This window comes from Anthonomus grandis, chromosome 4, assembly GCF_022605725.1.
Source record: "Anthonomus grandis grandis chromosome 4, icAntGran1.3, whole genome shotgun sequence".
NCBI lineage: Eukaryota > Metazoa > Arthropoda > Insecta > Coleoptera > Curculionidae > Anthonomus > Anthonomus grandis.
Window position 1 is genome coordinate 23,490,623 of NC_065549.1, and position 24,736 is coordinate 23,515,358.

General features: G+C 33.0%; 1 protein-coding gene across 4 annotated transcripts in view; it reads right to left on the reverse strand.

Annotated features, from left to right (window-relative positions):
- LOC126735356 (uncharacterized) overlaps positions 1-24,736 on the reverse strand; it is a 109,628-nt gene that overhangs the window by 43,658 nt on the left and 41,234 nt on the right. For all 4 annotated transcript variants that reach the window (XM_050439318.1, XM_050439319.1, XM_050439316.1 and 1 more), the window contains 4 exons: positions 15,870-16,852; positions 9,689-9,985; positions 9,514-9,588; positions 9,158-9,418 (listed from right to left, as the gene is read on the reverse strand). In XM_050439318.1, coding sequence (XP_050295275.1) covers positions 9,158-9,418; positions 9,514-9,588; positions 9,689-9,985; positions 15,870-16,852 — 1,616 coding nt within the window. The remainder of the gene's footprint in view (positions 1-9,157; positions 9,419-9,513; positions 9,589-9,688; positions 9,986-15,869; positions 16,853-24,736) is intronic.

Below are 24,736 nucleotides of genomic sequence, written 5' to 3' on the forward strand. Positions count from 1 at the left end.
TTTTTGTTTAAACGGTGTAAATATTTCTTAAATACGTAAATCGGCAAAACTGTCGGTACTACGTCGGTATACCCAGACGAACAAGACCCTGCTGTCCCGACAGATAATTTGTGGTTTCAGCAAGACACCGCCACATTTCTTTCGAGATGTCCGTAATTACTTGGATACAGTGTTCCCAGGAAGATGGATAGGACGAAGAGAGCCAATAGAGTGGCCGCCCAGGTCACCAGACCTAAATCCCTGCAACTATTTTCTATGGGGGTACCTGATAACTAAGGTTTATATTGAGAAGCCAAACAACGTAGAAGATTTGAAAAATAGAATTAGATATGAAATTAGTCGTATATCACCCGAAATAATTGATAGTGTTTTACATGAGTTTGTAAACCCTCTTGCTTTCTGCCAAGAAGTAAATGGGGATCAGCTTGAACACTTGACACATTAATAAGAGTTTTCACAGTTTATAAAATTGTATCCTCCATTTTATCTTAATTTGTAAATAGACGTACCGGGTGGCCAACTAAGAATGGACGTCGGCGATATCTCAGGCCCTAAAAGTCGTAGCGCCTTGAAAAAAAAAATTTGTAATAAAAGTGGCCAAAAAAATGCTGGAATTTATTTTGAAGTTCATTGGTCAACCGCTAGAGGGCGCCACAGTTATTTAAATCTTAAAATTGCATTTTTGCCAAAAAACCTCCAATAACGTACACCTCAAAATATTATATTAATATTCTAGGAAGATTTCCTCACAAAAAAGTTTCTACAAAAATTTCTGTCGTCAAATAAAGTGGTGGGGGGCGTTTTTAGCTTGAAAAAAGAAAACAGCTGAAAATCAGCTATGACTGGACCGATTTTTTTTAAACATATTTTTTTTTAAGTCTATTGTTGCCTTATTTTTTCAACCAAAAAAAAATTTCAAATTACTTTTCCTAAAATCCGCTAGAGGGCGTTGACTTGTGACTAACCTTTTCTGACGGATTATTTAAAAAAACTCAAATGCAACTATATATATTTTTTTACGTCATTAAAAGCGGGGAGGAAAACCAAAGAAACTGGTGAAAACGGCACTTCGATATCATTTCTTAAACAAAAGTTATAAAAAAAAGTGTCCATTCGAAAATAAAATGACAAAAATGGCGATAAATTCCTATTTGCTTAGACAAACTGAATAAACTCCTTTTATATAAGTATTTTTTTAAACAAACAAACTCATAGTACTCTTTTAGAAAATCCGACATACAGGATTGATCGTTATACGTTTATTTATATAGGGTGTTAACTAAACCAAGTTGACCAAATGGGCCTATTTTGGGAAAACTGTGCATAGGAAAGTTGAGTTAGTAGGCTATGGAAACAAAAGTGGCAGGTAACCATGGAAGCAAAATATGTAAATATTTCAGTTAAATGTCATTTTAGCGTCTCTTCTTGCGATTGTTAAAGCGTTTTTAAGTCTCGCTAATAACATCCAATAGTTTTCTTGTTAGTTCGCCGTATTGTGAACTTTGTTTTTCCAGTTTTCCGTATTGTTCCAGTTTTTCGTGTTGTGCCAGCTGTTCGTATTGCTCCAGTTTTTCCTGTTTTGTTCCAGTTTTTTGTGTTTTGTTCAAGTTTTTTGTTCCTTAACTTTTTATCTCTGTTTTTCGTATTGCTTTGTTTAACAATGCTTTACACAAACGAAGAGGCGTTTGACATAATAGGTACTTATTCTGAATGTATGAGAAATGCCACAGTTGCTGCAAGGGTGTATGCGCATCAGTATCCTGATAGATGCCATGCTACTGCAAAAGTTTTTCTTCGGATCATACATCGTTTGCGAACGACTGGAAACGTTTGGCTGCCCGTGTTTCGGAGACAACGCAGGGGACGCACCGAAGACAACATAATAAATGTTTTAGCCTACGTCGAGTTTAATCCTCACTTAAGTACTAGAACAATAGCGCACGACCTGGGAGTAAATCGAACTACTGTTCAGAATATTCTTAAGGAGTACAGGTAAGCGATCTTTTGGATATTAATCTTTACTATACGCGATGAGACTTAATTTTCCTAAGGAGAGTTCATTTTTTGATGATGATGCTTTAAATGTAAAATTAATTAATTTTTACACGACAAGCACCAGATTGGTATATTCTGTTGAATCAGCAGTCATCATCTTGTTCCAGGTTTCATCCATATCATTTAGTACTGCATCAAGAATTAAGTGCACAAGATTTTGACCGAAGGCTAGACCATTGTCACGGGCTTTTGGGTACGATTGCAGAGGATCCTCAGGTGCTTTCAAACATATTGTGGAGAGATGAGGCTACATTTCACAGCAATGGAGGCGTGAATCTCCACAATATTCATTACTGATCACCAACGAATCCCCACTGGATGCGAGAAGTCCAGCATCAAGGCCGTTGGTCTTTAAATTGTTGGGCAGGAGGTCGAATTATCGGCCCATTTTTTTTTAACAACGCACTAAATGGTGCAAATTATTTGCAGTTTTTAAGGGAGGAATTGCCAATTTTATTAGAGGATATGCCGCTTGAAATTCGCCAACGAATGATGTCCAGCACATTTCGCCCGAAATGTTCGGGAGTTTTTAGATGCTACCTACCCTGGTAGATGGATAGGGCAGGGCGGTACCTTTCCATGGACGGCTAGATCACCAGACCTAACGTGCCTGGATTTTTATTTATGGGGTCGAGTTAAAGAAATTGTTTTTGCAACAAGACCTACGACGCGACAAAATATGATTGGCCGGCTTAGGGATTGCATGCAGACTCGAGAGAGTCTGCATGCATTTGCTGAGGTAGAGACTGCAGTTTTGTCTACCGAACAAAAGATGTTTCAGTGCATAGAAAATGATGGAATGCATTTGGAACATTTGGGGAGGCACTAAATAAATTATGTGTATAACATATTATTTATTGTACCACCTAAGATTTCTTAAAATTGTATGTAGAATTTAAATATCAAATAACAAATATGTCACTCTATAATAATAGAGGGTTCTATTTAAAATAAGCAAGTTTTCATCTACATCCGGATCATCAAAATTGTTACAAGTGTCAAATTATTTTATTGTTGTATCTTTAATTGACTTTTCTATGGTATGGTATGGTGCTAAATTTTGAAAACTTTCCTATAGAACAACTATAAACTGTATGCACAGTGTTCCCAAAATAGGCCAATTTGGTCAACTTTATTTAGTTAACACCCTGTATAAATAAACGTATAACGATCAATTCTATATCTCGGATTTTCTAAAACACTACTGAGTTTGTTTCTTTTTAAAAATACTTAGATAATACGAGTTTATTCAGCTTGTCTAAGCAAATAGTAATTTATGGCCATTTTTATCACTTTTATTTTCGAATGGACACTATTTTGTTAATAAGTTTAGTTTAACAAGTGATATCGAAGTGCCGTTTTCACCAGTTTCTTTGGTTTTCTTCCCCGCTTTTAATGACGTAAAAAAATATATATAGTTGCATTTGAGTTTTTTGAAATAATCCGTCAGAAAGGGTTAGTCACAAGTCAACGCCCTCTAGCGGATTTTAGGAAAAGTAATTTGAAATTTTTTTTTGGTTGAAAAAATAAGGCAACAATAGACTTAAAAAAAAATATGTTAAAAAAACATCGGTCCAGTCATAGCTGATTTTCAGCTGTTTTCTTTATTCAAGCTAAAAACGCCCCCCGCCACTTTATTTGACAACTGACAGAAATTTTTGTAGAAACTTTTTTGTGAGGAAATCTTCCTAGAATATTAATATAATATTTTGAGGTGTGCGTTATTGGAGGTTTTTTGGCAAAAATGCAATTTTAAGATTTAAAGAAGCTGTGGCGTCCTCTAGCGGTTGACCAATGAACTTCAAAATAATTTCTGGCTTTTTTTTTGGCCACTTTTATTAAAAAAATTTTTTTTTCAAGGCGCTACGACTATTAGGGCCTGAGATATCGCCGACGTCCATTCTTAGTTGGCCACCCGGTACTTACTTGCTTTCTTGTTGGTTAAATGTAAATATTTCTGAAACAGTTGAGTTTTGAGATAAGGTGTGTTATATGAAACTTGCTTGGAATTTCGCCTATATTTCATAAATGCAATAAAAAATATAGCATTCCATTTAAAAAAATGACCGATGACATCATATATTTTTTTTGTTCCACCCTGTATACAAAAATTTATGTGAAATAATGCGCAACTTCAAATAAAAATCGACGGTCCGAGTCCGAGCATTTTCTCAAAAAATTATGTCTCTAATTTTTATCGATTTTATGCGGAACTTTAGGCGGTCACTGTATATATTCATACTCATATCACTATTATTTATACACTTCATTTTAATATTTCCACAGAAATTCTTATAAGAATCTAATCCATATATACCTATGAGCTTAAAACATAAATCTAAGTTAGTTAAAGAGATCTTTTAGCCCGTGGTACATTTGCTTTTAATGTTGCTTTTTGCATATTATTTAATTATATTTCTTTTATGTATTTTTATTTTAAACTTACTAGTTTATGGGATGTAAGGTCTTATTGTATGATACTTCATTGTTCACTTACGATTTTATGTATGTATTTACTATTTTAAACCTAGCTTTTTATATTTTTCATTGATCTCGATATCCTATACAGGGCGGAAGTACATTAGGAACAAAAAGTCAGAGGTATATATTTAATATTTATAAAGGGAAAATATCACAAAAATATTTATAATTTTAATAAATGTAAAAACGATATATTTAAAACATTAAAATGTTTTTATTTTGCGTAAAAGTCACTTTAACACATTTTATTTCGTTATCTTTTTTATACAGTTAAAGACTTTAAGATGAATACTTTTAACACATTAATTATATAGGGTGGGATATGAATGTTGTGTGTCATCATTGCAAATTAATAAATTTTAGTATGTTCCAGAGGTTAAAAGACTCTGAGACGAGTTATCCATGGAATTAATTGAGACCAAATTTGAACTTTTGATTGCTTAAAATAATATTTGCAATGCAAGTATTAAGATGCTATCGTCATTTCTGTAAGTCACTAGCTATTTATAGTGACTTAAGTGATTCATGATCATATTATTACAAGAGCATATTGAGTCTTTTGTTAATTACATTTTATATAAAAGATAATTAAAGTTTTCATACTCAAAAATTACTCTTAGGTAAGGTACGACGTAACTTTTGAAAGTATTTTAAAAAATAATCATTTATTCCTGTTCCTTGAAACAGTTTTCAAAGGATCACCGCTTAAAGTGGAGCTGCATACTTAACTAACAATCTGTATAAGAAATGAAAGAATCAAACGCAATAATGCAATCTTCAGATAAAATCATCTAAATTGAACTCTATGATATTATAGACATCTCTTAGAGTTGGTTGGCGATGGTTTTTAGGAATAAGATGAGTGATTTTTTCAACTTTTTCGTTGTTTGTTACGTTTCGGCTTGCTTTTTTATTGACATTTATTTATTTTTAAATCGCGAAAAACACTCAAAACTTTTAATTCTACTTAGAACAAACCGAAAATAAAATTTTAGAGCCGCGCATGGGTCTCTACAATTTGCAATAAGTTTTTCGGCATAATGGATACCTAGTGTTGAATAATGTTTTCCCCCACTCTCTCTCTTTTCGATCCCTCTTTGTAAAAGCCTACACAAGAATACATACTCAGTCTATGACTTCTATTGTTCTTTTTACTTTTAACATTTTTTGAATGTATACTTCACTAGTGCTCAAATTAAGTAACTAATCCCGTAAAACCTTGCCGATTATCGAAAATACCGGCCGGTAGCAGCAGTGACGGGCAGCTCAAGTATATAGAAGAAAGGAATCAACAGCCTGTGGTATGTTCATTTTTATTATCCCTTTTCTCTCATAAATACATTGCACCCCCACATGTTGTAAAATATTAAAAGTAAAAAGAAATTATTTTATTTATCTGCTGTTTATATCCCACCTAATGTAAATGTAGATATATATGTCCAAGTTTTTAATCAATTTGAGTGTATTTTAGATAAGAATGTAGATGTAATAATTTTAGGTGAATTCAATTTACCACCTTATTCAACGGAAGGCTGTGAGAAAAGTAAGTTTTTAAATAATTTTTTAAACTTTTACAATCTTAATCACCACAACTCTGTATGTAACAAAATGCAAAGGCAACTAGACCTTGAAAACTGTACCATTGTCTACCACCTTCAAAAAGCAACTAGACCTTGTACTGCAAAATATGAACATTTTAGACTTAAAACATTGCGATAGTCCAATTTTAGAGGAGGATTCATACCATCCCTCCATTAGTATGACTCTGCCTAGATCACAACAAAAGAGAATAAGTCTTCCTCACAGTGAGCATATCTATGATTATTCAAGGGGTGATTTCTATAAGTTGTATAATTTATTGAAGGATGTTAACTGGTCAGATCTTGAAGTAACTAAAGATGTAAACATATGTATTGATCTATTTTACAAAAAGGTATATGAATGCTTGGATAAAGCAATACCGAAAAAAAACAGTAAAGAGCGACATTTGCAAAAGTAGTAGCTATCCAATTTATTTTTCTACAGAATTAAAAAAAAACATAAAGTTAAAAAGTAAAGTCTACAGACAAATAAAAAAAGGGGATGCTAGTTTGGAGGTTAAAAAGCAGTTTAAAACCCTGAGGGCCACAATCACAAACTACACAAGAAATGCAATTGTATCATGAGACAGTTGAAAACAATGTTTTTATTGACCCAAATACCTTCTGGGACCTTATAAGATCTAAACGTTTAAAACCTAATATTCCGACAGAGGTTTCATTTCAGGGTCATTCTGTTAGTGGTGCTCTAGACATTGCTAACACATGTGCTGCATATTTTGAATCAGTTTTCCGGCAGTCTGAGGAGCCTAAATTTGAAGAATGTTCCGGCAGTTTTATGTTTTCCTTTATATCTGACGACGACATTAAAGCAAGTATCAAAAAATTAAAGCCAAAAAAGGCCACTGGTAACGATCACATGATGTTCTGATATTTTGTGTGCTCCACTAAAAACAATTTTTAATCTGTGTTTAATGACGAATGCATTTCCTGAAATGCTGAAATATGCAACAGTAACTCCAATATTTAAATCAGGAGATGCATGTTTGGTTAACAATTATCGACCAATTAGTGTTCTTAATTCTCTTGCAAAAATGTTTAAAAACATTCTATACCAAGATAACTTGAACACCTTTATAAATAAATTTGCTCTACAGCAGCACGGTTTCTTGCCGGGAGTCTCGACTGTCACCAATCTTGACGTTCTGACAGAGACAACAGCTAAGACTATTGACAATAAGGAGCAGTTAGATGTGATCATGACGGACTATGAAAAAGCTTTTGATAAGGTTGATCACGGTCTGCTGATCACTAAACTAGGTAAATTCGGGTTTTCTCTGTCCGCATGTAAATTTATAGCTTCCCAACAGAAAATAACTCAACGGGTTAAGATGGGTAGAGAATTATCTGTGCAGTACATGGCAGTGTCTGGAGTGACACAGGGCAGTAAGCCTTGGTCCATTACTGTTTGTAATTTTTATTAATGACTTGCCAGATTCTGTAGAATGTTCTGAGTGTGTCATGTTTGCAGATGACTTTAAGTTATTTAAACATATAATATCATCTATTAAAGATTGTGATGAGTTGCAGAGTAATTTAGACTCAGTGTCTGAGTGGTTTAAGGTCAATAGAATGTCATTAAATGTTGGTAAATGTCATGTCTTAACTTTTACACCAAAAGTGGAATGTACCAAGTTTAATTACATGATTGATAATTTGTCACTAAGCAGGAAAAGTGAATGTAGGGACCTTGGTGTGTACATGCAGCCAAACTTTAAATTTAACCAGCACTATGAAGCTATTGTCAATAAAGCATATGAAGTGCTTAGATTTGTAATTAGAAACAAATAAAATCAATCATAATATTATACAATACATTGGATAGACCCCACTTAGAATATGCCTCTGTTATTTGGTCACCACAGTCATTGGTGCATATTGATATGATTGAAAAATGCAAAAGAGGTTTCTAAGGTATCTATACTTAAGAACTCATAATACCTGTCCCTATATGATTTCTTATGAAAGTATGCTGACTGAATTTAGTATGGTTAGATTAAGTATTAGACGAAGTTTAAATGATGTACTATTTATTGACTCCTCGTGTAAATGATGTTCCCCTACCTATTCCTTCGTCTTCCCTTACCAAAAACTCATTAATTTACATAAGTAAAAAAATTTACAATCATGTTCCTCTATGTGTTAGACATATATCGGATGTTAAGAAATTTAAAAGAGATTAAAAACGCTTTTATTGGCTAAGGCATATTATAACCTGGATGACTTTTTTAATGATAGGTTTTAACCTTGGACATGTTGGAAAGTTTTTTTTCTTTTTTCTTCTCTAGTTTTGTCAACAAGTTTACCTTTATTTAGTAATTGATTGTTTTATTTAGTTATCTTTAATTCAAGTATGTTCAAAAAGTTTTGTCTTCTTGTGTTTAATTTTGTTCATTGCTTTGTCAATTTTTGAAATTGTATTTTTGTTTTGTTTTTGTTTTTTTAGCTTGTAGGATGCTTGTACACAAGATTATTCTTACGTAATATAGCACATTTTCTTTCTTTCTTTTTTATATAATATTGTCAACAATGTAAAATATAAGAAATGTTCATTAATTAACAAGATAACTTTTGTGGTTCCTAAAGTAAACTTAAGAATAAGAAATAAAAAGCTGTTCCAATGTTTAACTCACCTATAAATCGAATGATGTACCAAAGTAATGAATATATACAAAAATGTGATATAGATTTCTTTAATAGTTCTGTAGGACAAATTAGATCTGTGATTTTAGGTAGTTCAAAGTATAAGTAGTACATATATTTGTTTTAGAACCTGCTATATGTATTTGTATGTTTTTCGTATTTTTTTATATTGTTAATTTGTTTAGTTAGTATATTTTAGTTGTAGTCTTTCTTTTTCTCGCCTTTACTGGCTTAGTAAGCACTCTTAACATGTAACTACATTTCCAATGAGTTTGTGAGAGTGTAATAAATAAATAAATAAATAAATAAATAAATATGTAGCTAGTTATATGAATAGTATTTAATAAAAAAATAACTACATCTACTTTAATCAAAATTACCTTGTACGGCATCCTCATCTACAATAGTGTCCAAAGTATTTATATTTATACGTTTCGGATTTTTACCATGAGACAAGATTTCCATTCCAGAAATTTCTGTAGCTAATGACTTCAAGTTGGCACTTTCAATACTACAAGTTGTTTGCTCTGAGAGATTATTCAAAATGGTGCTGGTTGTACCATTATTATTATTGGTTTGAATGTTAGATTTTCGTTTTCTGGGTTTCGATCTGAAGTCACTATTAAATAGTGACATGGAAACTAAAATTTAAATAAGATTTCAAAAAGTGCAACTAAAAATGTAATAATAGGCTCTATAACTTAAATACAGAATATATAACTGAAAATATACTTACTGTAACCATGTTTTGGTTGCACAATATCGGTGTGGCGCTTTGCAGGTTTTCGCGTCCTCTGCGGCCTACCAGTTCCTAAAAATTTTTTCTTACTATAAAAAATTAATATTTAAATTATGAATTAAAAGATATCAGTTCTTCAGCTCGTTAATATATTTTAGAAACGTTAACCTACCACAATCCTGAACATTAGAAGCATCTACGGCGGCCGTAAGTCCAGCATGTCGACTACGTTGACTATTATCCGGAATTTTATTTCTTGATGGTAATTTTTGCTTTGGTTTTTTTGCTTCCTTAGGTTTAGAGCTAGATACTTGCTTCAATGATCTATTAATTAACAAATTTATAGGAGTTATTGGAATTGGAATAATAAGCTCTGGCTGGCAATTAGGTTTTTTAATTCCCTCTTTTAACTGGATGTTCTGATGAGATTTTTGGGGGAAATCATTGGTGTTATTGTTAGCTTCAGGCTCTGAAAAGCATATAAACTTCTATATAAAAAAGGAAATCTTCGCGAGAAGATTAAAACTGTTTTTATATGTGTTAGAGAAACACGTGTCGAGTAAAATAAAGAGTTTTCGCTTATTATAAAAAAAGTTACAGATTACAATATTTACTATATAATTTAATTTAATAAAAAAATCAAATAAGAATGCATCTCGATTATAAGAAAACCCTTCCGCAGTAACACCTTGGAGAGGAGGTACGTGCGATGCACCCTTGAAATGACTACTTGGGAACTATATACAATACAATAAATTAGATAAAAAAGAAAAAACTATAATTTTAGGCACCGGCGACCTCAAAACATGAGGAGAGGGGTGAAAAGTATTAATAATGAAACCTTATAAAATTAGTGTGTATGTTATTAATTGACATAAGGTTTTGTTTTGAATGGTAGATTTATAGTAAGCTAGTATAATCCAAACTATCACAATCCACAAACAAGGAATAAATCATCAATCAGATTGTTCTTTCATAGACATTTTTAAGGTATAATTCCTAATATCTTTCTTAAAGGTATAATTGTACCACATTTACTACAAATTGTTCCACATTTTGTGCGGCAATAAAGCTAAACGAACATTAAAAAACTGCCGTACTGTATTGAGGAGTTCTAAAATTAAGACGATTCCTGATGTTTTAAAGACCTTTTTTTAAATACGGCGATTTGCCAGACTTTATTACACGATAAATAAAGCAAAAATTATGATACCTTCTACTATTTGGTGAAATCAATACTTTTTTATTTAAACCAAGGAAGCGAATACCGATAGGCGTTAAATCTTTGGGTTCCGTAGCGGATATTTGGCAAATATAGCGGTAAAGGTTTAATACTAGCTTTTTTTCAAATTTCAGGAAAGTTAGAATATTATCAGATATAATATTAGAAAAAATATTATTATTGTAAAATAAATTCTGCTGCCTTGATGTAGTACTTGATACTACATGCAAAATATTTATTAAGTAATTCAGAATCAGCTAGTTTTCTTCGCGTATTATGTATTGCTTTGTAAAGTTCCTTAAAACTCAATAATATTGAAAGAGATTTTCTGCTTGTAATATTTTTTATGTGTCTTATCCCAAAATTTACTTAACAATTGTATGTTATCAGTGAGGCAAAAATGGAATTTTTTTTTATTTTTTTAAACAGAACTTGTCTATTACTTTTTTTTCCAAATAAAATATGTCAAGTTTATTATCAACACTATTGGATAGACAGATCGAATTTCGCGGTAGTTGACTGGCGGTGTGTTTAAGCTCAAGGAAACTAATATAAAATTATTATAATAAAACAAAAATATATTTTCCAAATTTAATATATGTATATATGTAGATTTATATATACTAATTTTGATTTGTAAATTTGCATAATCACTGCCTTAAAGTGATCAGAGCAGAAATAAGGCAGAATAAAGTTAAGCACCGTGTGATACACGATATTTGTTGTTTTATTATTAGGCGCAAGTACAAACAACGCAGATTGTCTTCCGACCCGTAAACATACCACACATAATTCACCTAGATCCAGACCACAAGCTTTCAAGGAATGACCTTGTAATTTGTTAATGATCATGGCGAGTCCAAGACGGATCGGAAAATAAAGGCTTTTAAACTCAAACGGCATATCAGTTTGGACCATCGGAATCCTCGGGCTGAGAACTTCCTCACATTCGAATTTCCCTTTAAGTATCGTCGTGTAAATCACATTGTTCATCAATTTACATACCACTAAACGCGTACCGTTGCAAAGTTTTGGTGGGTTTATGTTTCGAAACATGATTACTATAGAGCCAACCTTTGGGCCTAAATTATGCGGTGGTAAGCCAAGCACATCCAGGGAGTTAAAAAATTCAATTGGATAGTTTGTGGCTTCATCTTCATTTGTTGTACAGTCAATGGATTTGAATGAGTGCATTGTTCCAATGATATCATTCTAATTATGTAGTTTAGGTCATCTACATCTTTATTCTTAGCCGCTAAAATTTTACGCTCACTCAACTATTCATTATTATTAGATAGATAATGATGTTTGCGAATACTTTATTGATAAGTTGGTATTTTTATAAGACAAAGCTACATAAATTATGAGGAAATAAAATCCATTCGCTCGATTCGTAGACCGGTACTCGACCATTATCCATAATCACCAATTGCTCAGAGAAATCCTCAGCAAATGTATCATCAAGCAATGCAACTATCATTTTTGTTGTCAGCTGAAGTTTCTTCACATACCGCTGTAGATTCGGTGACTTGACGCAAGCGTTTATTTCGTCGGCAACCGTTGATTTGGAATTACTGGCAGTGTGTAGCGAAAATCGCCAGACAGTAAAATCATTGCGCCTCCAAAACATCTCGAGTCATCGCGTATATCTTGCGTATGTTCGGTTAAGTGCTTCTAATGCACATTTATACGCCATTGCGCATTCGTTTCAGATGATGATTTTCGATGCTGAAAAAATTTTGCCAAAGTTTTCTGAAATATTACATCTAGGTTCTTCAATATTTTGAAGATTTAACGGCAATTTTAATGGTGAATGAGCCGTACAGCATCGTCCTAACAATGTGGCTGCTATTCCAGAAGGAGCCACTACAAGCGCAATGTGGGATCGCGCACGAACAATGGCTAAAACTAATGACATTTCACGATGTGGCATACCTAATAAACCACCACACCTAAGGTAACACATGCCTTCGATCAAGAGTAAAGCCCGATTATCTATCTGCTCATTAATCTCAAGATTGTGATTTCTGAAACTGACACGAATTTGATGTAAAATATCTTCTGACATATTTATTATCCTTATATTTAGGCCACAGATCTAACCTGAACTGAGTTCGATGGAAAGCATGTCGAATTGATCACAGCAAATAATGTACGTAGCTGACTTGGCGATGCAGAGATAATGGATGTCTTCAACGATTGTCGTATCACAATGGGTATCGTTTTCTAGTAAATTAAGTTCTTCACATGCAGCACGATATTAACATTAACAGGCCATAGTGACTCAAATGACGTTGGCCTACGGAAATTTACCAGCAACAATAACAAACAGAAGCATTCATCATTCTTTGGATGAACGGTATACATACGACCAAGAGCGCGAGTAGAACGCACATCCTCATAATTAGGAGCATTCTTTACTTAACCATAGATAAATGTATGTTTAGCTGTTATTTGCGTTTTGTTATTCCATAATAGATGGATTTTTGTTATACCGCGTTTTATAGTGACTTCACTGAAACGCGGTTAAACGAGATAAAAACTATCCAATGTCCGTCCCCTGGTTCTAAGCTACCTCTCCACCAAGTTTCAGCCATTCTTCAGTTATAATTAGTGTAACTAGCACGACTATAGATATATTAAGGAAAAATGCATTTGCAATGCATTATGAAGGGGAGTCAATGTAACAGAAAAGTTAGTAGGGGTAGTCTTTTCGCCACAAGTAGTATACCAATCCTAGTTTCAGAAGTGATGCATTTCTACGAGTGTTCTTGCCACCATCAGACTCTAAAATATGTTACAAACAGTTTTTGTAATATATTTTACATTTTTTTGTGACAGATAATATCAAAAAATACAAATTAAAATTGTAAATAGACTTATAACAAATATCGAATGGTACGTTGCACAACATTTAGTAAACAATTAAAATTACAACAAGTTGAGCAATCTCAGATTAGCAGATTTCTACTCAGTACAGAGAGCGAGTGAGAGACCATCGTTGGAGTGTAATGTTACAGGATATAAATAAAAAATAAATGTGTTTTAAATATGTTAATGAGTTAAATGAAATACTGTGTTATTGTTAGGACTTTACAGGAATTAAAGAAAGTGTTGCTGTTAAATTTAATTTGCTCATTAACGCAAGTGTAATCCAATGTATTTATTTATTTCCAGAATTTCCAAAAGATTGGACCTTAAAACTTTCTGACAAACGTGGAGCCCTTTGATATCCGCTTTAAATTCGAACCTATGTCCAACCTCAATAGTATGATTGGCGAAAGGAGAAGACCTATTGGTTATAAATCGGCTAATGTTCTTTTCAATGAGTTTAGTATGTTCTTTGACTGTCATCTTGATTCATCTTTCGTTTTGTCCGATGTAGCACACATTGCAGTCAGGGTGAGACTATTTTAATCTGTAAACACCCGATCTGTGTGTGACGGAAATTGGTGTTGACTAGAGATTTAGACAAATTATTTGAGGTCCTAAAACAGGCACGCATTTGCTTGTTGTGTTTAATGTTTCTCGACATACTTTCCGCATAAGTTTACAAAATAAGATATGCTTCTGTAAAGGGCATCGTTTTTGTAAATATGTGCCTTATTTAAATATTTGTTAACATATTATAAATAGGCAGAATTTATTATTTTGCCAGAATCGCCATAGTTTTGAGAAATTTGAAAGTGAGTTGAATGCGGACAACTTCTGATTAGCTGAATGGTTGAAAAAGGAAGGTATAACGTTATATTAATTAAAATTACTTAGGAATTCTAAAGACTATAAAAAACAGAGTGATCGAATTTCGAAAGCCACACTTGCAAACGGAGAACACCAAAATAATATAATTTTATAATAAACTATATTAATAAATTAAGTTTAATTTATATTATATTTATATTTTATACTATTAATAAAGTAATCAACCGTTTTTAGAATATAGTTTATAATAAACTATATTCTAAAAGTGCTTCATTACAAAAATACAGGGTGTCAAAATTTTAATAAAAAACTGAAATTGAATAATATTTTTAAAACTATTCTATAAATTTAAATAAAATTTTGCTAGTTTTATGTTTAGATATATGTTGAGAATCGGTCTAAAAAAATCTTATGTCATTTTTTTTTCGTCAAAAGGCCAGTAGCAAATCTCTTTTGTTTTTCAGTATCATCAGGGTACAAACCCTGAACAGGATATGAAATACTTTAGACTTAAGTATGTAGAGGTGCCTTAGATTGTTATCAAAAGTAGGAAGTATACAATTATACTGAATTAAATAAGCTGACAAAAGTCAATTCACAATCATAATGAAATGCACAAAACACCGACTGGATAGTAAAAGTAGTCTTTTTTGTTTCATATAGCCAACAACCGCAGAGTGAAATTTGTTTGAAAATGTTTGAAGTATACTTGCTTAAAGCAATAAGTGAAAAGTCTTTTTTCGTTGTAAGATTTTAAAAAAGGGGTAAAAAATTATTTCCATTAGAATTGGGTCCTTACTAATGCCATGTAAAAAGATGTATTTAAGTTACCTAATTTTAAAAATAATAATTTTAAAGTTATTAATTTTAAGAATATTTCTATTTGTATTTCTTAAAACCTCCTGTAAATTTTGAACAAAGCATTTTTCGAATATAGTTTATAATCGAAACTGTAATTTGTTGGTTCTCCATCGGCTATTTAAGTTCCACTTTCGAAACTGAACCATATTGTATAATAAATAATTATATGTTAAAAGCTTGCGTGTAGAACTGCATAAGTGAAATATTCATTGATTTTAAATTCGAAGCAATTATTTAGAATAAAAAATCTTCCGAGAGATAGGGTCATGAAAAACAAAAATTAAACCATCATACTTTTGTGAAGAATATAAACTTTCCTTTAAAAGTTTGAAAGTTAAACATGTCTACTTGAAGAAAGAATTTTCAATTTGTGATATATCACACGTGTTTACACATTACTTTTTCTGCTGTTAAATATAATTTTTTTATAAAAAAAGCAAATTTGGTTAATTTTAACATTAAGGGTTAATCTAAGGAATTCTTACAACTAAATTATTAAGCTTATTATATTACGAACTTAGAATGTTCAAACGTTGAAATGAAAAGGCCTAAAGACTTAAGTACTCACCGGATACTATTGTTGAGATCTCATTCTCTAGCGGAATGACTATTACATTTTTCTTGGCTTTATTTACAGGTTTATCCTGATTTGGGTTTGAGTTCGGCTTTCTAGGCCGCAACTCTCTATTAACTAAACTGCGAGATTCTTCAATGACAATTGTTTGATAATTTTGTCCTGATTGAGGCTGTTTTTTAGATTTTGAACTATTGACTGGAGTTTGAGATTCATCGCTAACACTTTTGTCTGGCGCGAGCTCTGGTAGTTCAACACCAAACAGCTTTTTTCTGGCCTGATAACTAACATTCTTTTTCTGAATTTGCGTCGAGGACATAGTTTTTGAGTTTTCTTTGTCTGATTCTTCGTGGAAAATTGTTTTCTCTGCTTCTTTTGAAATATTATTTTGCTTACCGCCATTAGCCGGTGACTTTCGAATTGCTGAACCACTTTTCCTTGACGTTTTACGCAGCGACGTTTTGTTAGTATTTTGTTTTGGCGTTGGTGGTTTTTTAAATGCATCTGGATTATTTGCAGCTGGTTGTTCGTTATCTTCTTCGGCAGCACAACTTCTAAGGTTTCGACTATAAGTTTTCTTATAATAGGATTTTCTTGATTCTACATTAGGCACAATGTTATCCAACTCGACAACATCCTTACTCAGCTCATTTTGCCGTTTTTTAAAATTATGTGTCGATTCTAAAGAAATTTTTCCAGGTAAAGTCTCTTCTGAAACATTATAACAGTCGCTATATCTAATATCGGCCTCCTTCCTGGAAAATTTCAGCGTAATATTGTTAAAACGCATAGGACCGTCACTGCCTTCGAACCGCCAAGGCTTTTCAGCTACGGAGATTTCAGGAACAGCATCGTTACTAAAATCCACAACGTCAACCACATTACCCACTTCCAAACTGTCAAATATATTTCGTCTTTCAGAGTCGTTTTGGTAGGACTCCCTTGAATCTTCGCCTAAACTTATAACAGCCGGCTCCCTACGGAGATTAAAAAATCATATTAAAATAAAAATATATACAGGGTAGAGTAATTTTAATGTTAGTACAAGCATATCAAATACTATCGCAGATACAAAAATTTGAAGTAGAAGAAATAGTCTATTCTTGCAGTGGAGTTAATAGATCAATGGGTAACTAAAGATACTTTAGTCATCCTCCACTAAATTTATTTAAGAAATATTAATCCGAAATGTTTCGGACATATAACATGTCTATCATCAGGGATACTATAAAAGAACCAAGGAAACTTATAAGATATAGATTCAAATTGTTAAATTACAAAAGGTATTAAAATTACTTACACAAATTAGGGGGTTCCGTCAATACATCTTACAGATCTTGTGACTCAGTCAAGGTTAAAAGGTTAAAACGACTAAAAATCAATAAAAATGGCATCTACAATCGAATTACATTATTACGACAATACGATAATAATTGTTTTGTAAACAAGAACTGAGAACAAAAGAACCATATACATTTTCAAACAATAACGTGCGCCTTACTTAAAGTATGGTGCCCCTAATTTTAAATGATTTATTTGATCATTGACATATGTAATACCATTATTCTGTATCGCTCTATTATCTCTAAAATTTCTAGTAAATCTAGTTTATTACTTTTACGGCAGAAATGTAAATATTTGGTGTCTAAAAGAGGATCGAAGTTATGGTTATTAACATGTATGTGTCTAGCATAATCGGATTTTATATTTGAAGGGCAAAGATTGCATTTTCTAGCCTTTTCGATCTCTTTACAATGTTCCGCAACACGACTTGACACGACTGAAGAGTTTTCTACCTGTTTGGCCGATATAAAAAACGTCACAGTTATCATTGGAGCAGTTTAGTTGATAAACACCCGATTTTTGGTCAAAAAGTACTATGTCGTTTGGGTTCACTATAAAGGATTTCAGAGTGTGTACGGTATTAAAACTCGTATTAATAAGGTGAGAGCTAAAAATGTTTTTTAATTTATGCGATATCGGACCCCAAAAGTAGTAGTGAATAATAAGTGATTTATTTAAATGCTTTGTAATAAATTTTATTTATAAGTTTCGCTGGAAAGTTATTGTTATTTGCAATTTGTTTAATGATCTTCAACTTCAGAGATGAAGTGTGTGTTTTCTAGGGAAACTGAGAAAAGCCTTGAAAAATACGAATAAAACGAAGCAAGTTTATGGCTATGGGGATGGTTGGAATTATAGGGGATGGTGCTGTCAGTACTTGTGAGTTTACGATATATCGAAAATTTAATTTTATTGTTGATGTGTTTTAAATTAAGATCCAGAAAAGGTAATGATTAATTTTCCTCTATTTCAAAAGTTAACGTTACTGAAGGGTGTAAGGCAGAAAGTCACAAAAGTGTTTAACTCATCTTTATCCCCTTAAAAAATGGCAAAAATATGATCTTTTGATAAAGAAGATGTGGTGAAAAAGAGGGCTGTTCTTAATTTGGTGTTCCAATGCTAGCAGAGGTCTTTAGACCCCTTGTTTTGTGGGTAAAAAGATCCATTGAACTGGAAAAAAAAATTGTTGTTGAACTAGCTCAACTAAAAAAAAGACTAAAAGACATGAATTATTAATATGAATTTGGGAAATACTGGCACGGTCCTTAAGAAGATCTCTCACCAATGGTACACAATCACCTGGAGGGATACTTGAAAATAGATTAGAGACGTCAAGCGAGACTAGAAAGGTTGCGGGTGGTAAAGTCAGATCTTTTAATTCATCCGCTAATTGTAAGAATTTTTTATTGAAAAGGAACTCTTAAAGTTAGTAAGTGAAAATAAAATGTGATTCAGCCAAGAGCTGAGTTTATCACAAGGAGAAGAACAGTAAGACACCACAGGACGAATAGGAATGTCTTGCTTATGGATTTTGGAAAGGTCGTATAATAAAGGAATGGTTGGGTTAATAGGCGTAGCTTAAATTTATTTGTCCCGAAAAATTATAAAGTGTTTGATACTTGTTTCAGTGTATTTTAAACTTGATGAAAAATTTGTCTAAAGGGTTAAATGTGCGAAAAATTGTCAGAAGATAAGAATGGATATATATACTATAGATATACTAGATATATACTTTGTCGACGTATTGAGTCCCGACGTATCGTCTAGTAATTTTGTATATGAAAATTTAGTGTGCAAAGAACCTAAAGAAACCAAATATTATTCACTGCTCTTTTGGGGTCCGATATCGCATAAATTAAAAAACATTTTCAGCTCTCACCTTAATAATATGAGTTTTAAAACCGTACACACTCTGAAAGCCTTTATAGTGAACCCAAAGGACATAGTATTTCCTAACCAAAAATCGGGTGTTTATCAACTAAACTGCTCCAGTGATAAGTGTGGCGCTTTTTTATATCGGCCAAACAGGTAGAACATTCTCCACTCGTGTTACGGAACATTGTAAAGAGATCCAAAAGGCTAGAAAACGCAATCTTTGCCCTTCAAATATAAAATTCAATTTTGCTAGACACATACATCTTAATAACCATAACTTCGATCTTCTTTTAGACACAAAATATTTACATTTCTGCCATAAAAGTAATAAAATAGATTTACTAGAAACTTTAGAGATAATAGAGGGATACAGAATAATGATATTACATGTGTCAATGATAAATCATTCGTCCACACACTTTTTTAATTCATTAAATTTTAATGCTTATTTATAACGCTTTTACGAACTTTTCATTCTCTCATATTAAAGAGTCAAAAACATTTATATTTTATTTATAATTATCATTTCCAGTACCGCCGTACCTAAGTCGCACGCTATTGTTTGAAAATTTATATGGTTCTTTTGTTCTCAGTTCTTGTTTACCTTTTAAGTTTTTGTAAATCCATGTTTTGTCCCATTCTCATGTATCTTAATGTAAGTTTTATGTATTCAACGTCCAATTATTTGTTAATAAATTAAGCTTTTTATCATTGTAGAAGCCATTTTTATTGATTTTTAGTCGTTTTAACCTTTTAACCTTGTTTGAGGCACTAGATCTGTAAGATCTATTGACGGAACCCCCTAATTTGTGTGAGTGATTTTAATACCTTTTGTAATTTAACAATTTGAATCTATATCTTATAAGTTTCCTTGGTTCTGTTATAATATTCCTGATGATGGGCATGTTATATGTCCGAAACATGTCGGATTAATATTTTTTAAATAAATTTTGTGGAGGATGACCAAAGTATCTTTAGTTACCCAAAGATACAAAAATGTTTAATAAAATAGCAATGAATTGGAGTACTATTTAAAAGCAATTTTACGTTTCTAAAACTTAAAAGCTCTTAATATAGAGGGTGTCCCAATAGAAATGCACAGGTTGAATTGCACGGCATTTTTTTCGTGATAAATAAAAAAAAAATAAAATAATAATGTAAATAGTTTGCGATTAGTAGCCAGGAAACGATATCCGGTCGAACAAAAAATTATTATATTAAAACATACTACAAATATGGAGAATGCCTTGCGGATACAGTTCGTTCATTGCGTAGCATTTTGGGTCAATCACACGACCGTGAAAAACACTACGTGACAAATTTGAGCAAAATGATTGTGTCATAGAAATACCAATGCGTCACGGTGCTGGTCGCTTCGTTTGGCGAGAATCCAGGAAAGTCTATCCCTCATCATGCACAGCAGTTGCACATAAAAGATCTTCATTTCCACACTGATAAGATTCACTTGACTTAAGAATTAAAGCTACTGGACCATGCGACACACGGTACATTTTCTTCTTGGGTATTGCAAAAACAACAAATGGATGTCAATTTTTCGAAGAAAAATCTGTTTACTGATGAGGCATACTTCCGCCGCAATGACTTTGTTAATAAACAAAATTGCCGCGAACAAAATGCCAGAGTTGTTCATGAAATGCAGCGATTAACAGTCACTGTTTGGTGCGCACTTTAGACAAGTTTTATAGGGTCTTATTCCTTAGAGGACGAGGAAGAAAATAAAGTTCCCGTAAACAGCGAACGCTATCGATACATGTTAACTGAATTTTTATGATCTAAATTGGATGGTATGGATATGGAACTCATGTGGTACGTACAGGATGGTGCGACATGTTTATGTGATAATAACCCAACAATTCAATAGTTAAAAAACTAAATTAAACGTGTAATTAGCGAAATTGTGCGAATGTAATTGAAAATTGCTCAAAACAAATAAGAGTCTCTCACTAAAGTCGAGGCAACCATCTGCCAGATATTATTTTTCACGTTTAATTGCAGTAAACTAGCTTTATATTTAAATTGAAATTCATCCATTTTATGCTTACAAAACGACGAAAGTCGTATACATACTTTTAAAAATAGCAATACAATATATTTTTTTTTAAATTAAATTAAAAGTAATAATTAATAGGAAACTCACATAGATTAAAATTCCCTAATTAAGTACACTTTAAAATATAATTTTGGTCATCAATTTAAAAAAGCGAATTCGCATACATTATGTTAAAGATTACTTATGTACAGAAAAAGTTTAAGTCATCATGCATATCTCCATTAGTAGCAAATAAACCAATATTCCTCACAATATACAACAGATTCTTCAAGATGTATAGGGAAAGTCTGGTAAGTATTTGCAGCTTTTTAAACTGCAATTATCTCCATATCTCCGGAACGACCAATTATTCTAATATCTTTCAAAGAGATGTAGGTATTTGGAGCATGGCTCCACACAAGCACAGCATCGGATAGCTGCGAGTGGAAGATGGCAAATTAGGCTGGCCTCATTCTCAGTAAGTCGATGAGGCAAAAAAAGCCCTTAGCGAGTTTTCCAGCTAAAAATTTCAGATGTACATTCCACTGAGCCCTCTGATTAATGTGAACTCCAAGAAACTTGATCTGATTAACAGGATTACCCACAGCTTGCAGATCTCTCAGAGTAAATATCAGAATTCTTTTTGACTTTTCCTGGTTTAAAAGCAGTTTTTTTTTTTAAATAAACCATCTCTCAGCCTTCAACTGTACATCCCTATAGCACTGCAAGGAGGCACGGATGCCTTCAGAGTCCCACCACCAACAGAAATGATAGTATAAAGAGGGTATACTTTTTGTTTGGATCTACTAAAGGCAGGTCAATAATAGAAATGAGAAAAATATTTGGGCCCAGAAGAGACTCCCGAGGAACCCCAATTGTTATTTCCCTCTCAGCAGACAACACTGCACCATACCAAACGGCTTGGTATCGCTGTGCTAAATACGATTTCAGTAGTTAGACGCTGTCCTCCTGAAAACCCTCGACTTTGACCTTCTCCAATAGGACTCCATGGTCAACAAAATCAAAGGCCTTATTGAGATCACAGAAGAGAACTGCATCATAAGTTCATCAAACGCATTCATCACATCCGAAATACCACTGAGGATGCCCAGCGTCGTATTTCTCCATTGATGAGTAGATTAGCTATGACCCTTTTTATACAGTTGGGAAAGGTTTTTTCTCTGATGCACAGATTGATAATCCTTGTGAGGGTTACCAGAACCGACAATAACCGACTGTATGACCTTGACATTAAACCCATATACTGGGTTTGTTGACGATTCAATGCAAGAATCAGAAGCAGAAATGTTGGCTTTATAAATGGCTTTTTATATACATTTTTGTATACTTTTTTACCAGATATTTTTTCAGCCTTTCGTTCTGTTAAGTTTCTAAGTTTATTAAATGTTAAGTATTAGTAGTAGTAGGGCTGTATCACTCCTGGCATACTTGCCAGGTGTTAACGGTTTTAAAAATCGCGATTACATCCTTTTTGTCTAAAGAGAACTATGCGATTCCTCTGCAACTATCTTTTAGTTAAATTTTTTTTTCTTTTTATACGCAAATAAAGTATTTTAAATTCCATATTTTAATTTTTTGTAGCAATCTTTGTGTTCATTATTACTATACTGCCTGCTAATTTTTCCCAGAATGTCAAGTGGTCCCTCATATTAAAATATAAATAACACTCAGTTTTAAATAAATTATGACTTTTATTTCACAATTAAAATGTGCGTTCTTATTGGGACAACCTTTATATTTCAATAAAATTATTTATAGCCAATAATCACAAGATGATATTACAAGGTATTTATGATCGTTTCTATCTTTTTTTGTTCATCATTGTATATATTAAAAGCGAAGTAAATTTCTCTATTTAAAAGTAATAAAAATTAATGTGGTTTTCATTTTCCATCTAAAAACACTTTTGATTTTATTAATTTTTTTTTTTCACAAAACTAATACAGCGCCAAGGATTGGAAAACTAAGAGGGTGTTGGAAAAGTAATCACAAATTGCAGTTCTTTGTCCATGATAATCTTTTCTTGTAAAAAAAAAGAAATTATGTATATATTATACTATAATATAAAAAGGAACAAAATACTATGCACTTTGAGGGATTTTTACACTTTTTTGTGATAGTCGTTTAAACTTTTGGAAAAGGTAGTTTAGGTTGTTAAAACTAAAGTTTTACACGATCCCTCTTTTCGTATTTATTTAGAAGTTTTAGAGGTTCAACATAAAAACAGGGGCTCAGATAAAAAAAAAACGTTATTTGTGGGTAATTTGATATACTTGAAAATATTTCAAATCTTGGGTTTCCTCTAATTAGAATAGAATTTACCAAATTAAAAACACCATTTTTCGAAATAGAGAGAGACATAACAATTTCAAAATTTTCATTTCGTTGTATGCTAGAGCCTCCATGCGCTACTATCACCGATTATGATTTGGTGACGTTCGCAAATACTTTTTCTAGCGTTGTGATATTGACAATTTTGATAAGTTATTAGCAATTTGCTATTTTACTTGATTTATAAACGGTAGCGAGTCGTTCAGCAAATACCTCTAAGAGTTTTTTTTGGGCAAAAAATTATGTGTGTATAGATGTATTATACTTTCATGTACAGCATTCTGCCTACTCAGTTGACAATAAGAGTTTTCCTTCTTAACAACCTGGGTCAGATCGGATCCTAGTCCAGTGCTCTTTTACTATTAAATACGAGCGTATACAACGATTTTGTCTTATGACAATTTAGACTATTAATGACAATTATTCTACATCCAAAGAAATAGTTTCAAGAGTGCCCTTCAAGTGTCAATTCTTGGGCCTCTTTTATTTCTAGCGTATACGGCTGATCATGTCATAAATTCATCAATGTGCTGATATTATTCATTATTTTAGTCGTCAGGACCTAATGAAAAATAAACTACTCAATACGAAAAAGAAGCCACTTGAAAAAATTTTAATTATTTTTTTGAAAAAGTTATCGTGTTCTCCTTTATTGGTGAAAGGCTACTGTTAAAATTGTAATGTCTTAAACCTGTCGGATCCTGACACCGCAGTAAACATCTGCGGGGGTTCAGCAACCTGTCAGGCGCGTCTCCAGGTGGCGGATAGGAGAACGGCCGGAAAACCAGAAATGGTTCCGGTTAACGGTGACTATAAGGGAAGCCAACGGGCCTACACCCGTCCGAGCCAACTGAAGGTCATCGTCGCGGACCAGCTATACACCGTAAACCGTCCATTCGGCGCAACGACCCCCATGATCCTGAAAGGGAGCGTGGGGTACGTGCTGATGAACGGCACGGGGGTCTGGGCTTAACCACCCGGACCGCGTGGTGAGAACACTATAATATCTCCCAATTCCTAGGGTATGGCGCGCGCCAAGGGATGCAAGACTGGGGGGAAGCCCAGTCACTAGCGGCCAACTCTGGGGAACAAGGCGCACCCCAGTGTATCCAGCCTTACCCCTGCATGCGGGGCTCTGCAGGGGTGGACCACCCTTTCCCTAGCTACTCGTGGGAACATCTAGGATGGACCAAAACAAAAAAACCAAAGAAGGGGGCCAAGAGCAACCTTTGCCAGCAAT